Genomic DNA, 18,952 nt, shown 5'->3' on the forward strand with positions numbered 1-18,952 from the left:
CTTTGAAGTAAGGTTACTGTCCTTACTTTCCTTCTTTCTAATCCTCCTTGGTTAGGGCCAAGAGAAAGCACCAAGCAGTTTCTTCTGCGGGGGCCTTGATTATGCTTCCGGGTCGTGAGTGGGATTCCTGTTACAGGCCACCAGCTCCCCCGTTCCTTCTGCCATCACCCTATGTTGGACCTCAGAAAGGGCTGTACGGTGCAATAATGTGATTCAGGGACCACGCATCCCCCGTCTCCTGCGTACAGGTTCCTGAATGGCCTGAATCAGCTCACAGCCAGAGAGGAAATTGTTCTGTAGCACTGAAACACTACAGGAAAATGATGAGAAGATAGGACTACTTAATGAGAAATCCATTTTCTTACATAACTCCATTAGAGCCCAAGTTAGTTATATCTGAAATCCAGCCCTCTATTCTATAGAGGACATCTGAGGTCACTTCTCACGAATGAGTCCCAAAACTTTACCGACAAGAATTAAAAGAAGCCTGCCTTCCCCCCACCCCCCTTCGCTGTGATCCTCTGTTCGTATTTAAAACTGAGTTCTGAATCCTCACTTTGGACCAGAAACAGAGAAGAGACCTAAATAAAGAATGACTTAAGAGTTGTACTCTTGTTTCAGTGAAGAAAGTTTCTGGCATGTACATTTCTTATGGGTCAGTACTTATTTCTGAAGGTTCCGTTAAGCTCTTTAACTCTGCATAACTCACACATGGTTAAAACAGAGTGGAACCGTGGAACTACCAATAATTTATCTCTGTATGTCAGAACAAGAGAGCCACATTATATTTCACTATTTGAACAGACATGTGACTTTTTTTTTTTTAAGAAAGATTAAATGATTAATACAGCCTATACACAATTAACTAACGGTGACGGAAAGCATTTGGTAGGAGGCCAAAATTTTCGTTTTGACAGATCTGCCAGTTCTTCGTGAGAACCAAATGCCCAGACCCCACACACAAAGCTGCTGCTTCCTGAAGCAAAACCAGCACCCCCTGTTGTTTAGAGCCACCTGAAATCCCGTCACCCGACCCGCGGGGGAAAGGTGCACGATGCGGTTTCTTGCTGCAGCTGCACGGGGCTGGAATTAGTGCCCTCCTGGGTCTCTGTGCTTTGCACGGCCCTAGACTCAGCTGTCCCCCGCAAGCTCCCGACACCTCAATCGAGCCACTCACTCTGCTGATGGAGAAGACCATGCCAGGCTTGCCGGAACAGACGCCCATAAAGCAATGCCGGAACTGCCAATAGAAAAGGTGTTCGCAGATGAAGGTGATGAGGCTGAGAGCCATGGCTGCCCCCAGCATGTAGAAGACTCCCGCCATGTTGTCGATGTCCAGCTGGCTGCTCATGACTTCGTTCTTTTCATTGTGGCAGATGCCAGTGAGCCAGAGAGCCTCCAGCTCCTCCATCTCCCCTGGAGACGGGCCGGCAAGGGGAGCGGGGAACGGGGGGCCGAGAGCAGGCAGAGGGGACAAGAAGGGTATTGGGGAAGAGAGAGAAGGACACAAGAGAGAAAGAGACAAGGAGACGGAAAGAAAGAAAAATCAATAGAGAAAATCACGGTAATTTGATGAATACCGCCGTGTATCAATTCATCAACGTATTCAATAAGTATTCGGCGACAACTTAATGTGGGTACTGCAGTGACACAAAGGTATGGGGCATTGCCTCCGCTCTCCACGATCTGTCAGTCCAAACTGTATACAGATAATCAATACGACCGGCAAAGTGCAGGTAATGTGAGAGTTCAAATTCAGGGGAGTAATTTTGTGCATGGCGTGACAGGTCAGTTCTCCTGAGGAAGGTAGGACTTGGAGGTGGGCATAGAAAATGGGTGCGTTTTAATTTATATTGCATGAAGAGGCACTCGAGGCAGCAGAAATAGCATGATCAAGGGGAGAGAGGTGGGAGTACACAAGCCTTGTTTGGGAAAGACACGCAGAACAGCTCAAACAGAGAAAAAGGGGCCACAGGAAGCTGAACAAAAAGGTTCATGCAAGGTGCTAAGGGCCTGAGTATCAGACTAGGTGCTTTGTACCTTCATTTGTAGACAGTAAGAAATCACATAACCAAATAAGAGATTCAGAAAATTGGCTCTTAAAATATGTGCAAATCAGGGGCACCTGGGTGGCTCAGTCAACTGAGTGTCCGACTTCGGCTCAGGTCATGATCTCAAGATTCCTGAGTTCGAGCTCCGCATCGGGCTCACTGCTGTCAGCGCAGAGCCTGCTTCGGATCCTCAGTCTCCTTTTCTCTCTGCCCCTCCCCCACTCTCAAAAAAAAATTTTTTTTAAATGTGCAAATCAGATTGGGCTGGGGAAGGAGGGATGGAGAGAGAGAAGCAGAGATTGACTGATCCCCCACTGACCCTCGCACTATCTGATCTCTTGCTGCAGAGGGAAATATTAAGAGTAAAGGGGAGTGAACTTGAATCAAATGAAACCACCAAATTTAGAACTGCCTCCTTGTAACACCGCTTAAAGAAGCTCTGCTTGATTTAATTCATGCCAGAGACAAATAACCTTTATCCACTCCCCTGGATACTAGAAATTAGGAAGGTACAAACCTTAGACAAAAGGAAAATGAAAAAATTCACGTGCCCTTGAATGCATCTAATTCTAGGCAAACAAAATTCTGAAACTCTCATGAAGAAAGCTACCTGTTCTAATAATTTCAGTTTGGTTAAAAATTTGAACTTTGAGTAAACTGACTGGAGCTTTGGTAACTTCTGCAAACAATCTCTACTGCTGCCCTTCCTCATAGACAGAGGCTCTGTTATTGCCTTTAAGTGACAGCTACATGAAAATTATAGAAGCCCTTATACCAACATGGCTTATATGCTTCAGCTATAAGCCTTGAGTCTTTCCAGTGTTAATCAAATCACTTTAAAACATTTTTTGAATGTTTATTTTTGAGAGAGAGAGAGAGACAGAGAGCAAACAGGGGAGGGACAGAGAGAGAGAGAGAAAGACAGAATCAGAAGCAGGCTCTAGGCTCTGAGCTGTCCACACAGAGCCCGATGCGGGGCTCAAACTCACGAACTGTGAGATCATGGCCTAAGCCGAAGTCGGACACTTAAGCGACTGCGCCACCCAGGCGCCCCAAATCAAATCACATTTTACTCATTTCTTTGATCAAACTATGATTTTCCTAACTAGTGGAACAACGGACTTCACCTGGAGTCTGAAAATCCAGCTGTGTTCCTCTGCCTCGAATCTCATCCCTAACAGCAAAGGTTCTGCAGGAATAATTTAGACAACCTCCTGGCTGATGGCCTGTGGGGCCAAGCAGAGTCAGGCTGCCCTCCCATAACTGGATTAGCTTCTGGGAGACTAACAGGAAGAGTAGGTACTTTAAAAAACAAAGTGAAGAGGAATGCCGAAGGCTGGAGTGTAATGAAATTGGAGATCTTCTCAAAGCAAGATGGCTGCCTCAGTCTCCTGCCAGAATGACACTGGGGAGTGCCTTACGAGTTTCTGCCTCAGAGGACCCTGTCCCTGCTTCCTATCTCTTCCAGCTTAAAGAGCAAGATGGGAGAGAGGGAAGAATGAATAGATGGCCACAAGTGTACTGGCCCTTCTCTGGACACACAAAAAGCAGAAGCCTTTCCGAAGCTCTCTCTACTGCTCCGGCCACATGTGAAAAGACTGTCTGGAACATCTAATACTAGCCCCTCTTACTTGACCCCTGAAGGTCTAATCATACCCTGCGATCCTGAAATGTACCTCCTTGATCAACTACATTAATCCTCCCAAATTTCACCCAGGTATGGGTTGAACTGTGCACCCACCCCGTGACCACCGCCAAATTCCTATGTTGATGTCCTAATCCCCAGTACCTTGAAATGTGACTTTATTTGGAAATGAGGTAGTTGCAGATGTAATTAGACAAGAGGATATCATGCTGGAGTAGGGTGGGCCCCTATCCATTACACTTGGCATCTTTAAAAATGGGGGGAAATCAGGCATATACATAGGGAAAATGGCGTGTGATCATGAGGGCAGAGATGGGGCGATGTGCCTACAAGTGAAGGAACGCTAAAGGCTGCCAGAAAACCACCATGAGCCAGGGGAGGGGCATGGAAGAGATTCTCCCTTGAGGCCTTCCAAAGGAATCAATGCTGACACTTTATCTTGGATTTCTGGCCTCCAGAACTGTGAGACAAATTTCTATTCTTTAAGTCACTCAGCGAGGGTACTTTGTTATGGCAGCTGTAGGAAAGTAATACCTACCCCCCCAAAACTTCACAGTATACCGTGAGATAACTGTCTGGAAGTGCAAGGGTTACAGGAATGGAGAAGAAAGAAAGGTTGGTGTTTTGGACTAGCCGTGAGAAGAGCCCAAATAAGCATTTCCCCTTTCGTTGACTCACCATCTCCAAATAGCTGCAGGATAGCAAGGTCCACCTGGCGCTTCCACCCAGAATCTTTTTGGATGGCAATGCCATAACCCGTGGAAGCAAAGACCTTCCCACTGCCAATGGTCACCAGCTTGCAGCCTTCATCTCTGCCTGCCATGTAGTTCAGCACTGCTGCATCATAGATGAAGGCATCCAGTTTCCTGTGCAAAGAAGAAGCAAACAAACAATCCAATGGAGGAATTTTAGCCCAAAACTACCTATGGGGCCATTAATATGAAGCAATAGGGTTCCAGCCAACCATGGGGAGGACTGGTTCAAAGTAAGGCTCGAGTTGGAACTCAGCCAGAATCTAAAGCCTAAATCGCAGGCTGTTCTTTATGTGATTTCAGGTTGAAAGGAGGAGTTCTTTCCCTCCCACTGGGAATGATGAGAATGTAAGTCGGGCCTGAAGCCAACTCATAAGCTGTGTCTGAAAGGAGAAGGAGTAAAAAGGAATCAATAAAAATAATAACAGAAATAATGAAAAGTAACCATCACAATGATAACAACAAATAGCACGGGTTAGATTTATATAACATTTTTCATTTCTCAGTTCATTACAGTCCAGAGTGGGGATAAGTGTAGGTGTATGTGTTTCGATAGATGTGCAGGGCTATTTTTGTGGTCAGAAAGGTTTCAATATTCTGTTTTGCAGCACAAGGAGAGAAAGGAGTAGTCGGGGTTGTAGCGGCACAGGCTTACGTTAAGAGCGAATGTGCGCAACGACGGGAAAACCCAACGTATAGAAGAATTCAGGTCTCTCAAGTTCCCAACATAGAAGAATCTCATATTATATATTGTGCTTCCCAAGGGAGGAATATGTAGGTAAGGGAGTAAGACCACGGGTAAAGGCAGGAAGGCATGGAGCGATATTTCAAACCAATCTTTAGACACATCGAAGGTAGAGAAAGAAATTCAAATACAGCCATATAGGTAGGTACTAGAGAGGTCTGCAAGAAAGAAAAGCATGCATCATCTCCTTCAATTGTACAAGGTGAGTTAGCTTTATCCCTCCTTAAGAAAAAATAAGCCCTTTCTGGTATGATAAGATAACAAAAATTTTTAAAAGGCCCACGAGGACCCTATAGAAAAGTGACACACCAAAAAACCAAAACTCTGATATGACGGACAGCTGTGGTTGTACCAGGGGCCAGGCTACCTACCGAAGTGGTCCTACACCCAAGCTCAAATCTCATCTCCTGTAATCTGCTGTGATGTCGTGGTGATAAGACAGAGTCTAACAGTATTTAAGGAAACATGCATCTGAGTAGCTCTTCCAAAACTGGAGCCACCGGGAGGCCCAGGTGCTGCTAGTTATCATACAACACAGGAAATCAGCTACAAGACCCCTTGACCCCAAAGCCCCAACATCTATAATGCTCAATTGTCTATCTTATCCCACAGCTGTGGCTTTCAGAGGCCAAATGAATGAAGGGACCAATGTGGCTGGGATTATGCAAGCCAAGGTGTTTCCAGTTCATGAGCTCCTCTTAACAAACAAATAACTTTCTAGTGTATAAAGCTGGATCAAAGAACACTAATAAAAGCAGGAACTGGAGATCAGTTAACACATTCTCACTGTTTGTGGTCTAAAAACCTTCACCCTTTTCTTCCTTTATTCCTCCCTTGTCCAAAAGACACCAGAATCATCATGTTCACCTTTTAGTCAACAGGTCTTCATGTCACATGTAATACATGAACCTTAGCCTTGACGCTTCTCTTTTACTTTTACAGCTATTTTATTTATTCCTGGTTCACGGTTACATTAATGCAAGTAGAACATAATTTGTAAAAAAAAAAAAAAAAGTATACATAGAAGTATGTAATAGCATAAGAGTCTTTGTGCACTGGCCTGAATTATATTGTCAAATTCAACTTGGAAATCCACAGAAAGCAAATGCAGTCTTGTTTGCTTTAAGTTTGGCACCCAAGCATGATATAGCTGATTCAGTGTACATTTAATAAATGTGAGAAACATATCAAAGACTCTGAGCTTGGAAGCAGTTCTTACCCTGTTTTCAGGGAGAGCAATGCATCATCTACACCCCTCTGGTTGAACTTTCCCATGTAGGCATGCATTTCTGCATAGTTATTGCGAATATTCCTCTCTGTGCTGCCGTTGGGCACAGTCCCAAAGCGAAAAGGGGGTGAGAAGTCATTGGGTCTCTGGAACTGGAGAGAGAGAAAGAAAGAGAGAGAAAGAGAGAGAGACAGACAGAGAAAGAAAGAAAATGCTTCAGAAAACGTGAAGAGATATTAAGTTAGCATTTAGTGGATTTATAATCGAAGGGACCCAACTACAGTTCACCAAATACAATAGCCCTCACTTAGGAACAGCAGTTGCTAACTGAAAGAGGACTTCAATTCAATGCAATTTAATACATATTGTTGAGAGCTTTCTATTTGCCCAATCCTGAATTTAATCTATAACCTTTGCATGTTCCATTTGTGCATACTGTACAATATCAGTGATGATGGGGATGTGCTGTTAGCTTAACTGCACGGGCTTAGTCACCTTTACACCTGAAAATTATGTAAAATATGGTTACAGGTCTCTTAATTTAGGGGTCTAAATACATTGTCATTGCACCATTTAAGGCTATAGAACTTTAGTGGGATGAACTACATTGTACCCCTGAAAACAATTTGTCGGGTATCAAATATATTTTGCTAAGAAATTTTTCTTGACCTTCCTTGATGCATTAAAAGCCTATATTTATGCTACATGAGTTGTTGAACAAACTGTAAAATCAAATACAGTTTTCATTATGTTCCTTCCCTTGCTTAAGAACTAAGAGTAGATCTCCAGTGCCTATCATAACAAAGTGAAATTTCTTAGCTTAGATGTGTGGCATCAGCTTATTTCTGGTATTGCCCTGCAATTAATAAGACTGTATGTTGCTTCCTGAACAAATTATTCATTTATATCTTCATGGCCTCATATAGTCTGTCCCCTCAGCATGAACTCACTTTTCTCTTGAGGCCAATTCATGTCCTTCATCTCAAAATGTAACTCAAAGCAATTTCTTCAGGACACCTTCTGTGAATTCTTTCCTCCATCACGTCTACCCCAAAGTATTTGATGTTCTGGGTTTCTATCATGCTACAAATGCAATTACTCTCTGAATGAACTGGTTAAGTTCTGAGAGCTACTCTTTGATATAGTCATTAGAACTTTAAGGTCTTAATTGAGACAGATACGGATTGAAGATCAGTTCTGCCACTTACGACTGTGTGATCTTGGGCAAGTGACATGAACTCCATGCATCATTTCCTCATTTGTAAGATGGAGACAATGATGTCTCGTTTTCAAGGCTCTCGTGTGGATTAGATGATATAATGTATAAGACGTGACTGGCACAGCACCCTTGCATGCAGTAAGTGCTCAATAAAGATTATATTATTTTAAACTCATGTCTATATTCTGCATTCCCCAGTAAAGTTCACACTCTCCAACCTCCCCATTCTAATAGTACAGCAGTGATCAGCTAGAACGTGGCCAGAGTAGCTCCCATAGCTTGGCACAGGAAAGACGATATAGATATTTCAAGTCCTCTTGGTTTCAATACTATGGGGATATATTTACTTCAGAGATATATTTGGAATACTCAGGAGTACTCTGAACCTCTGGACTTGTGTGGGCTTAAAGACATTCTCCTTTCTCTTTCCCTTGACCTGAAAAGCTCAAGAGCTTCTCTGAATATAGGGATTTCATAAACCACAAAATGTCACAGCACCAGGAACCACAAATACCGTCTTCAGTGTGCAGAGTTGGCCATAGTTAAGAGCAGAGTCATGCAGTGGGGTTAGGCAATCTGTGATGCATCAACAGACCACTTCTTCTTGACTCAAGAGGCTTCCCATCTGACTTATCACAGTGCTTTTCTCCATTAAGAGTTTTTGTTTCATTGGTTTTGAAAGCGTTGTGATTTTTAAGTGAATAAGAGTCCCAGAATTTTAGAGTTGTATAAAGCCACTCCAGGCTAACCAGTCCACACCCTTCATTTCACAGATGAAGACCAAGGCAAAGAGGACAAGTAATCTGCTCACTGACACACAGTGGTAGTGAAGGTCAACACTATCAGGAATCAATTGGCTTAATTAATAGTACTCTTCTTTGTCCCCAGCGGAGAGTAAGTTTAAGGGGACAGAGACATGTTTTTTTAAAGTTTATTTTTATTTATTAATTTTTGATAGAGATAGCGAGTGTAAGTGGGGGAGGGGCAGACAGAGAGGGAGACAGAATACCGAGCGGGCTCCGTGCTGTCATCGCAGAGCCTGATGCAGGGCTCAAACTCACGAACTGTGAGATCATGACCTGAGCTGAAATCGGGAGTTGGATACTTAACCGACTGGACCACACAGATGCCCCAACAGGGATATGTTTTATGGAAGAGACAGAATGCTATGCATATCACAGTCAATGACAATACTTCATTTGTTTGGAAACAGGTAGCCCCCAAATCAAATGCAGAATACATTCTATAGCAGGCAGCAATGTATAAACAAACTCCTTTTGATCAGCGACTCCCCACTTTGCTAGAACAATGACAACTGAGATTCACAGTGACCAAGATATCCGAGGGCCCAGCATATTTTCTGCAACATCAGTGAAAGTTGAAATCGTGTCAGGTACAATTCTGGTGTAGGTCATTATATGTGTGGTCTTTTTTTTTTTTTGAAAATTAGCAATCCATGTAAGGTATACGCAATAATTTTGATTCACCAGATAGAATCTGATGTCCAGGGTGCCTCACTTCCTGATGAAGCCAGATTATGGAAAGTTTCTGCAGTACTCTTTTGTAACTTTAGATTTTTAAATTATCTTCAGATTTCCAGATGTTGTTTATAACCATGTCCTTGAACAAAAACTAAAGGAAGGATCAAGGACCTAACATAGCCAAGATGACTGCAAAAGAAGAAAAAAGGTTGAAGGACTTATAATACCTGACTTTAAGACTTGTTACAAAGTGATAGAGATTGTGACAGTGTGATAACAGCACGGAGAAAATAAGGAGATCATCTGAACAGAATAGAGTGCCCACCAACAGACTAACACATATATGGTCACAAAGGCAATTAAGCAGAGATAGGAGTATCTTCAACAAATGGTACAGGAACAATTAGATATCCATATGCAAAAAAAAAAAAAAAAAAAAAAGAACTTCATCCCACACCTCATGAGATATATAGAAATTAACACAAAGTGAATCACATGCCTAAATATAAATTATAATATTTCCAGGAGAAAATACAGGACACAGTCTTTGTAACCTTGAGTTAGACAAAGATTGATTTCTAGAGATATGACACCAAAGCACAATCCACCAATAAAGGAAAAAAAAATCAGCCTTCATCAAAATTAAGTACTCTTTGAAAGAAAGTTAAGATCATGAAGAGAGAAGCCACCAAGGGAGAGAAAATATTTGAAAATAGAGTCATTAAAAATCTAAAGGGAATAAATGATAACAGAGCCAGATTCTTAAACACTGAAAGGTGAAAGGATCTTCCGTAAGAAAACAATCAGAGAAACCAGCCAGCACTGAAAGAATGGAAAGGCACAGTCCTTGGAATGCACTGGTCTTAGAGGCAGATAATTTGTATTGGCTTCTAGTTCCTTCTCTGACCAGCTGTGTGAACATGGGCAAGTTATTTAAATTCACAGAGCCCCATTTTTCTGGAAGTATTATTTTTAGTAATAATATATAGGAAACCACTTAACACAGTATCTGGCACATGGTGGATTCTCAAAATTATTGACTGCTTCTCTGAGGATGAAGTTCTAACATCTAAAATTGTCTTGTGTTAGCCAATGTTCCCTAAGATGGAAAACTCTTGTTCTCTCATTTGTTCCTTAAACTAGGCCAGTTCTGGGGACCAAGAGGGTGAGCGCACTGCCCCAGAATTAGCCAAAGCAGAGGCAGAAGTGAGCTTGCCTTTTCCTTTGAAAATTCTTGTCCCAGCTTGAGAGGTTTAAATAAAACTCGAATTTAAAAAAAAATATCCATCATTGGACATTGAACTTGGCTAAAATTCATGGCCATAGAGAACTGCATGTTCAGTGAGGCCTGTGGGGAAGAAGGAAAGAATAATCTCCCAAATACTTTGACACTTCCACTAAATGCCCTGTAACAAAATTTACCCCAAGCTGTGAGGCATTATATGGCACTTGTTTAACCTGAATAGCAATCAATGCTCTCTGGGGTTTGGGGAAGGAGTATCATTTTGTACTGCCAGGAACCACGAGTCTTAAAATCCACAGAACAGGGGGGGATCCCAGGAAACAATTAAAAAGGATTTAACCCCCCCCCCCCCAATACACCAAGGAGATCAACACTGGATTAAAGAGCTCTGTCTGATTTTTAAGTAGGGAATTGTACACAGTATTCCTTATTGGTCACCTTTGGCCATCACAGGGTTTCCTTGAATTTGGAATCCTTTTCCCGAGTTACCCAGATTGGGATTATAGAAACAGATTTCCCCATATCACAAGTGAGGAAACTGAAGGCCTAAAGAGACCAAGTAAGTTGTTCCAGGCCACATGGCGAAGCTGGAGGACAAGCTGAGGCTTGACCTCTGGGAGCTGAGCCTTCCCACTGCCGGCTCGTATGCTGGCTGACTAGTCCCTACTACTGCTTACTGGGAATGAAGCCCCACACGGCAAGTGGGGCCACCTGTGAGGGTGTCCTTCCCTTTCTGGCACAGCAAACGCTGACTTGCATTCACCCTCTGGATTCAACATGTGGCTTCCAGCAATTACTGTAAGCACACATTTGCACAAGGGCAAAACAATGCCGAATGTTAAGAGAACTGTAATCTCACTTGATCCTCCTGGACAGCTGTGGGGAATCAGAAATCAACCCTCTTAGCTGTTTAGACCATCATCTCAGCCCCTGTCTTAAGAACCTCAAAGTGAATTAGTCTTGGCAAGCCATGCCAGGAGAGAGGTGCTAGAAGGCTGGAGTAAAGGTCCCTGCCTCACCCGAAGATGATTGGACTGGAGGGTCGTGGGGCTGAATGGAGAGCCTCTCATACAGCCTGTTGCAGAGAAGGGTAAGGGAAGTGTGGATCTGATCCATTTCGTCTTATTTATTAAATAAATATATAAACTTATTTTCTTATGTATAAGGCATTACTAATTCATTCGTAGCGGTTACTCATATCCAACACCTATGTAATAACTCACATTATCTCCTTTAACTATAATAATTAAAATGCATCAATTCATTTGGTAAATATTTGCCAAGCATCTCTTAGTGTAGAGGGCTGTATTAAGAACTAAGGGTACGAAGAAGAAAAAAATCAGGCTCTGTTTTCAAAAGATTTACATATTAGACAGTCAGAGATGTAAACATTCATTCGATTTTCTATTCATTTTCTTTTTCATTCATTCCTTTATTCTTTCATTCATACAGCTATTCAGCAAGGATCTATGGGCATCTGCCATGTGTAGATGTTATTCTCGGTGCTGGGGATACAGTATTACAGAAGAATAAGATCCTGCTTTGAAAGAGTTCACATTATAAAGAAGGGAGGCAAATAATAAGTGACCCCTGCCTGTTAAAGGTGGTGGACTGAGAGCCACCAATTCTTCCACTCCTTCCACCAAGGGGTGAGGTCTAAGTTCTCACCCTTTGATGCTGGCCTGTGCTTGGTGACTTGCTTGGCCAATAAAATGTGCGGAAGTAACTACACATTTACTTCTGTGCCTTTTTCTTTTTTAATGTTTATTTAGTTTTGAGAGAGAGACAGACAGACAGAATACAAGTGGGGAAGGGCCAGAAAGAGAGGGAGACACAGAATCTGAAGCAGGCTCTGAGCTGTCTGCACAGAGCCCGCTGTGGGGCTGAGATCCACAAGCTCTGAGATCATGACCTGAACTGAAGTCAGACACTTAACTGACTGGGCCATGTAGGTGCCCCTGCATTCTGGGACTTCTGAGGCTAGGTTATAAGAATCTTTCCAGCTTCTACCTGGACCTCTTGGAACCTCGCTTCAGGGGAAGCAGTCCGCTCTGTAAAAAGTCCAACAACCCTGAGGCCACCAAGCTGGAGCCATCACAGTCCTGTCTACAGTCCCAGGCTAGTCCAGGCTTCCAATTGTTCCAGTAAGAGTACCAGGTATTAGAGTAAAGCCATCTTGGACCCTTCAGCTGAGCCCAGCTACCAGAAGACTACCACATGACTTCAGCTGATGCCACATGAAGCAGAAGAATCGCCCAGTGAAGCCCTGAGCAAATATATGACCCCCAAATTAGTCAAATACCCTGAAATGGTTCTTGCTTCAAGCCACTAAGTGTTAGGGTGGTCTACTGCGCAGCAATAGACAACTGGAACGTGGACGGTTTCAAATAGTGACAATGAAGTGCTACGAAGAAGCTAGAAACAGCTATTAGACAAGAAAAAGAGTGACTAGTAGAAGAACAAGTTCAGATCAGCTGTCCTGCAAAGGCCTCTCCGAGAAGGTGGCATCTGAATGGAAACCCGCGTGACAAGAAGGATCCAGGCCTGCAAAGACCTGGGGAACGCATACTGGGCCCAGGGAACAGCAGACACAAAGGCCTGACCAGGGGACAAGCCTGGCGTGGTGAAGGGACATTGAGCAACAAGATGGGTGCTAGGAGTAATGTGCCTATGCAGCGGTGGGAGCACAGAGCACGGGGCATCGTCCTCAACAGCCTTACAGAAGCTGCAGCATGGGGGTCAAGACCGGAAGGAAGCGTTTTCCAGTTGGACAAGAGGAGCAAAGGGGCTTCTAGGTAGTGACAACGGGGGGGGGGGGTGCAGTGACATCTGATGGGGAGAGAGTTTTGGGCATGACTAGAGATCATGAGCTGCTTGTCACTGTCTGAGCCTCGCAGATGTGGCCGTGATAACTGGAGGCTGACATGGCTGAAGACGGAGACAGAGCCGGGATCACAAAGGGACTCGAATGCCGCGTAAGGAAGTTCAGAGTGCATGCTCTAAGGGAGAAGAAACAGCAGAGCCTCTGGAGCCAAACTGTCTGAATTCAAATCCCCGCTCTGCTGCTTGATAGCTGTGTGACCTGAGCACCTCACTTAACTTCTCTGTGCCCCGGTTTCCACTTTTGTGCAGTGGGGCTAATAACAGTACCTACCTCATAAGGCTTCTTAGTATTCAGCCAATTAATCTCGGCAAAATATTAGCACTTGTGCCTGGCACATGACACCAGTGACTTAATATTAGCTATTATTGCTGTCATTATTATTACTGTCAGCAGCATCATTATCAGAGGCAACTGAGGGTCAAGAGTGGGTTTTTGTGTTAGAAAGAGCCCAGAGGTGTCAGCACAAAGGACAGGTTGGAAGACTAACTAAGATAGAGAGGAGCTGAGCAGGACTTGAGCTCCCATGATGATCTGGAAACAGGCGGTGGGGGTGGGGGGGGGTGGTAAAGAGGAACGGAAACATCATCAGCTACCTCCCTCCCTTCTGAGAATATGAAAGATGGCATGTGCACAGCTAGCTAAAATACAAGACCGCCCAGGCATGTACCAGGCATGTCCTCTTCAAAAGAGAAAGACCAGAATCAGCCTGGAAGGCTTCTTGGAGGAGGCTGGGTGTAAGCTGGCGGGGTGAATGGGCTGGGTTTGGAAGGATAGAGATGGGAAGCTAACGTCGGTTTACACCGGAAGACCCCCTCTGCTTTAAGAGTCCTCCTCCAACACTGCTTAGTTTCCATGGTGAGTGAGGAAATACATCTGCAGAGAAGTCTTTGCGGCCATGACGCCAGGAGAAAGAGCAGGTTCTGAAAACAAAAGAAAAACCCTCCTAAATACTGACTGGGTCCAGGCTTCTGTGCTGACCACCAGACAAAGCCCAATGAGGTTAATTAGAGTTAGATCCTGTGAATGAGGGCACACAAATGACAGCAGCTCTACTAACATGAAGAGGGTGGGGAGGAAATGCCTTCCTGGGCACTTGGCTGCCTGAAAATGGCTCTTCTCATTCAGTGGGAGTCTGACCAGCATGTGCAGATTGGGACCGGCCAGCACCATGACCTTGCAGAGACGGATACTGTACTTTCTGCTTGCAGGGTCCATCCACACGGACGCGGAATCTGGGGGCTTTTGTCCTCAGAGCTTAACAATCCTCCACATAAATATTCATCCCATTATGCCTGCTTTTACATTTGAGTCACAAAAAGAATCAATGCCCAAATGCCACTCAGCCTTCCAAGGCACCCGAGGGAAAAGGTGGGAAGGCTTCAGACACAAGGGTGGCTTTTATGAGGATGTGGCAGAGCATCAGAATCCTAAAGGGACCGCTTTTTTTTTTTTTACCTACCCAGGACCCTCCCGTTATCATTATTATTACCATGCATATCCTGCTTCACCACTAGTTTTGTTATCGACACTTATTTATTTATTTATTTTAATGTTTATTTTTGAGAGACAGAGACAGAGTACAAGCAGGGAAGGGGCAGAGAGAGAGAGAAGGAGACAGAATCCGAAGCACGTTCAGGCTCTGAGCTGTCAGCACAGAGCCTGAGGCAGGGCTCGAACCCATGAACCATGAGATCATGACCTGAGCCAAAGTCGGATGCTCAACCGACTGAGCCACCCAGGCGCCCCGACTTGTATTATTTTAATGAAATGTGTTATTCTTTCATGCACGCATTTTAAATTGTGGTAAAGTGTAACTGACGTAAAACGTAGCATTAATTATTTTTTTCATTTTAAATATTTTTAGGTGTACCATACTGTGGCATGAAGTATATTCACACTGTTGTGCAGCCATCCCCACCATCCATCTCCAGGACTTTTTATCTTCCCCAGCTGAAACTACGTACCTGTGAAACACTACATCCCCATTAGTTCTATGCATTTTGACCATACACAGAATCTTGTAACCCCAGGCACAATCAGGACATAGAACAATCCCATCACCTGCTGAAACACCCCCCACCTTTAACCTCTGGCGACCATTGATCTGTTCTCTATCCCCGTTAAGTTTTGTCTTTTCCAGAATGTCATTTACATGGAATCATACAGCACGTAACCTTCTGAGTTGGGTTTTTGCACTTCTAATAATGCCCTTGCGATGCATCCAGGAGGATCTGTAGGTCATTCCTTTTTATTGCTGAGTAGAATTGCATCGTACGGGTGTATCGGCTTGTTTATCCATTTATCCATGTAAGGACATTTAGGTTACTTTCAGTTTGGGGTAGTTACAAATAGAGCAGCTGTAACATTCATGTGCAGGTTTCTGCGTGAGCATAAATTTTCATTTCTCTAAGGTAAACACCCAGGAGTGGGAGTGCTGGTTCGCATCTCCACCCCCTGTCCAAAGGGCAACTCCTTTTGCATCTCATTTTTCTTTTGATCTTCCCAATTTCCCCATGAGCTATAAAGGAAGTACCGCAACTGTTCCTGTCTTCTTGTTGTCTGCTACTGAATTCTCCCCTCATAATATCCTACAGCCTGACCAGAATGAAGCAGGGTGTGTGTGTGTGTGTGTGTGTGTGTGTGTGTGTGTGTGTGTGTGTGTGTGTCTGACTTCAGACTGAGCAATGTTTGAAGCCAGGAGGAGGTGGTTGGAGAAATCAGCCTCCCCCCCCTCCCCCACTATGGTCCCTGTTTGCCCAAAGGGGGAAGACAGGCAGATGGTAATCTATATACATTAGGCTTTCTGAAGGCACAGTCTTCCTCACTGTTCCATGGCCCATAAATGCTTAGGACACGCAGGACAACGAGGCTGTCTCTGCTTACACTGAAGGACAATTTAATGGTAAAACAGTAAGTGTTACCTGTGGGTTATGGGCTCTAGAGACTGAAGCTCAAATCTGAGCTCCATCATTTATTAACTGAGTGACTTAATACACAAGCCAATTGGCTTTGAAACTGAATGGCAACAATGTTCTAAGAGGAGAAGGAAGGCCTCACATCCCATTACAAATCCTCCCCTTCAAAACCTGGGGCCCAGGATCGCCACTCGGGACCCTCCCCCCATGGAACCACCCGGCTGTGGATATAGTGACAGATTAGAGTATAAGATTCTTCATGAATTATAACCTTCATGAAAGCTATAATCTGGGACGGAGGCGGAAGAAATAAATAATTATTATACGTTTCATTATAAATTATTCATTGGAGAGAATATTGTTCAAATTCACTCAGCAGAGGAGACTGAACTGCAATAACAATAACATCACAGAATGTACTTAGAAGACACAGGTATATAATAAAAGGGCCGAAATTAATTCAGTTCCCTTCCTGGGCCCCTGGAGAGCCGGATACCATTCTGTTACTGCCAGAAAGTGAGTTAGCACATACTAAACACTCAATATCTTAGTCATTTCTATTCTTTTTTCTCTTATTAATATCAGCGCTGTGGTTGTCCATCGTGGCAAACACACAAAGTCTGCATATGAAGGAATGTGCACTTGGATAGGAGAAGCCTGGCAAGTACGGCTTCACAATTCTGCATGCTATGCTGCTGGAGAAGCAGCCCTTTGCCTCTCTGGGCTCAGCATGGAACTGGGACTCCTCCGACGGACTCTGGAGGGGAGGAGGTGGTGGAGGGAACAGCATGCCCTCGGCTGTCACCACCCTCCTGCTGTGCCCCCAGAAAGAGCGTATAGAAAATACAATGTGCCAGTTCTTCAGATTCCTGGAATTCGGTTAATTATTAGTTTTCCTCCTAGCAAAACAGTCATCTCTTTTGCAGTTTACAAAATTTAGATATATGAACCTTAATAAATATTTCCTAAAGTAGTTCATAAAATCAGGTAATGGCTTTAGAGTTTATGTAAGCTCTCTGAGGTTTGGCCCTGAGCTAGGAGAGCTGAGCAGATGATACAGAAGCTACTACTCCTGTATTAGCTTTGCCAAGTCATACCTGTGCCCCGAAGTCTTACATGTTTGGCCAAGTCTTATGTCTGGCCATAGAGTATCATCATCGGCACACATTCAATGGCTATAATCCATGCATTAAGTCACTAAGCTCTGAAATGAAATAAAGCAGCAGATACAGTCCCTCCATGACTGTTCAGCTGGAAATTAAAATGGGAAGCAGCTAATGCTTCCATGTTAACGTACCACACAACTGACATAGAGTAACTCAATCTTTCCATCGACCCTACAAGCTGGAATGGTTATCCCCACTCAGCGGACAAGAAAACTGATGAACAGTGTGGTAAGTCATTTGAATAAGGCTACACAGCCAGAAACCAGTGGAACAAGGGTTCAAACCCAGGGTCCTCACATGACCATAAAAGATACCACAGAGTTCTATCCACACCAAACAGATGCTTGGCAAACACGTGTCGGGTAGAAGAATCCAATGACTAGAGGACTGTGCCAAGTTCCAAACGGGACGTAAGACAGGCGAGGGCTCTGCAAGTTCAGAGGGAGCAAGGATCATCATGAGGGGGTGGGGTGGGGCGCTAATGAGAGGAGGCAGAGACGGAGCTCTGTAAGTTGGCCAACTTACATCGGTGGAGGTGTGGGGAGGGCCCTCGAGGCAAGAGGAGGGACTCAAGTACTGTGACGTCACTGAAGTTGGAAAGAACGTACATGGGAACGTGGAGCAGTGAGTTGGCGCACAGACGGAGGCCGTGCAGCAGCACCCGCTGCACGGTCAAGCTGCAGAAGGATGCCACAGCACTTATGTAGCACTATTCAGCTACAGCAATGTGGCTAGAAAAGCAGAGAGGCTGGAGCAGAGACATTCACTGCAAAATGACTAAGGATCTGGACTATTTTCAGGGGGAACATCATGGGAGGAATATATGAGAGAGATCTAGAACATAAGCCCTGACAAGATCCAAGTCAGCCTGGATATTCAGGAGGACAAAGGAAGGGAAAAGCCGTGGAGTCCACATCATCCCACCCCCTCATCTGCCACCACGCTCCTTCGCTCATCCCTCAGCAGCCATACTGGCCTCTGAGCCGTTACTAGAATATACCAGGCATGCCCTAGCACGCTTGTCTCTCTGCTCAGAAAGCCCCGGCTAGCCATCACTCCCTTACTCGGTGCGAGGCCTTCTCTGACCATTCGATTTAAAATTGCAACTCATCTGCCAACACCATCTCCCTTCTCTGCCTGATGTTAGCAGTTAACGCCTAATATCGTAAATAAGTGCTTTTTCATTTTCCTTTTCCTCCTTTTAGAACGCAAGTGACATGAGGGAGAAGATTCTGTCTATGTTGATCACTGCTGTATCACTAGCGCCTAGAACAGTACCTGGCATTTAAGAGGCTCTTGGTGCGAATGAATGAATGAATGAATGAATGAATCAATAGCACACTCCTTACTGGTGAGTGCGTCATCATGCAACACAAAGAACACAAAGTTGCACGGCAGTGTTTCTTAGATCCAGTGCTACTGTGGCACAGCTAGTGAATAAGGAGTTAATTTGTCCTCATGCTAGCTGAGGACATCTTTTCTGGCACCTTCTCCATCTTCCCTTCAAAAAAATATGTCAGATCTGAGATCCCACAAGAGCTTGTCAAATTTAGGACTTGACAATGCATATGAGTATTTCTTTGGCACCAAAAATGTGACAGAATTGGAGATTATTATGGTAAC

At 44.2% G+C, this 18,952-nt stretch overlaps 1 protein-coding gene across 1 annotated transcript in view; it reads right to left on the reverse strand.

Annotated features, from left to right (window-relative positions):
- Nucleotides 1–18,952, reverse strand: part of GRIN2B (glutamate ionotropic receptor NMDA type subunit 2B) — a 421,692-nt gene that overhangs the window by 16,644 nt on the left and 386,096 nt on the right. The window contains exons 12-14 of the mRNA XM_027035607.2: nt 6,413–6,573; nt 4,375–4,562; nt 1,178–1,416 (exon numbers count right to left, since the gene is read on the reverse strand). Coding sequence (XP_026891408.1) covers nt 1,178–1,416; nt 4,375–4,562; nt 6,413–6,573 — 588 coding nt within the window. The remainder of the gene's footprint in view (nt 1–1,177; nt 1,417–4,374; nt 4,563–6,412; nt 6,574–18,952) is intronic.

The sequence above is a fragment of the Acinonyx jubatus genome, chromosome B4 (genome assembly GCF_027475565.1).
Source record: "Acinonyx jubatus isolate Ajub_Pintada_27869175 chromosome B4, VMU_Ajub_asm_v1.0, whole genome shotgun sequence".
Taxonomy (NCBI): Eukaryota; Metazoa; Chordata; class Mammalia; order Carnivora; family Felidae; genus Acinonyx; species Acinonyx jubatus.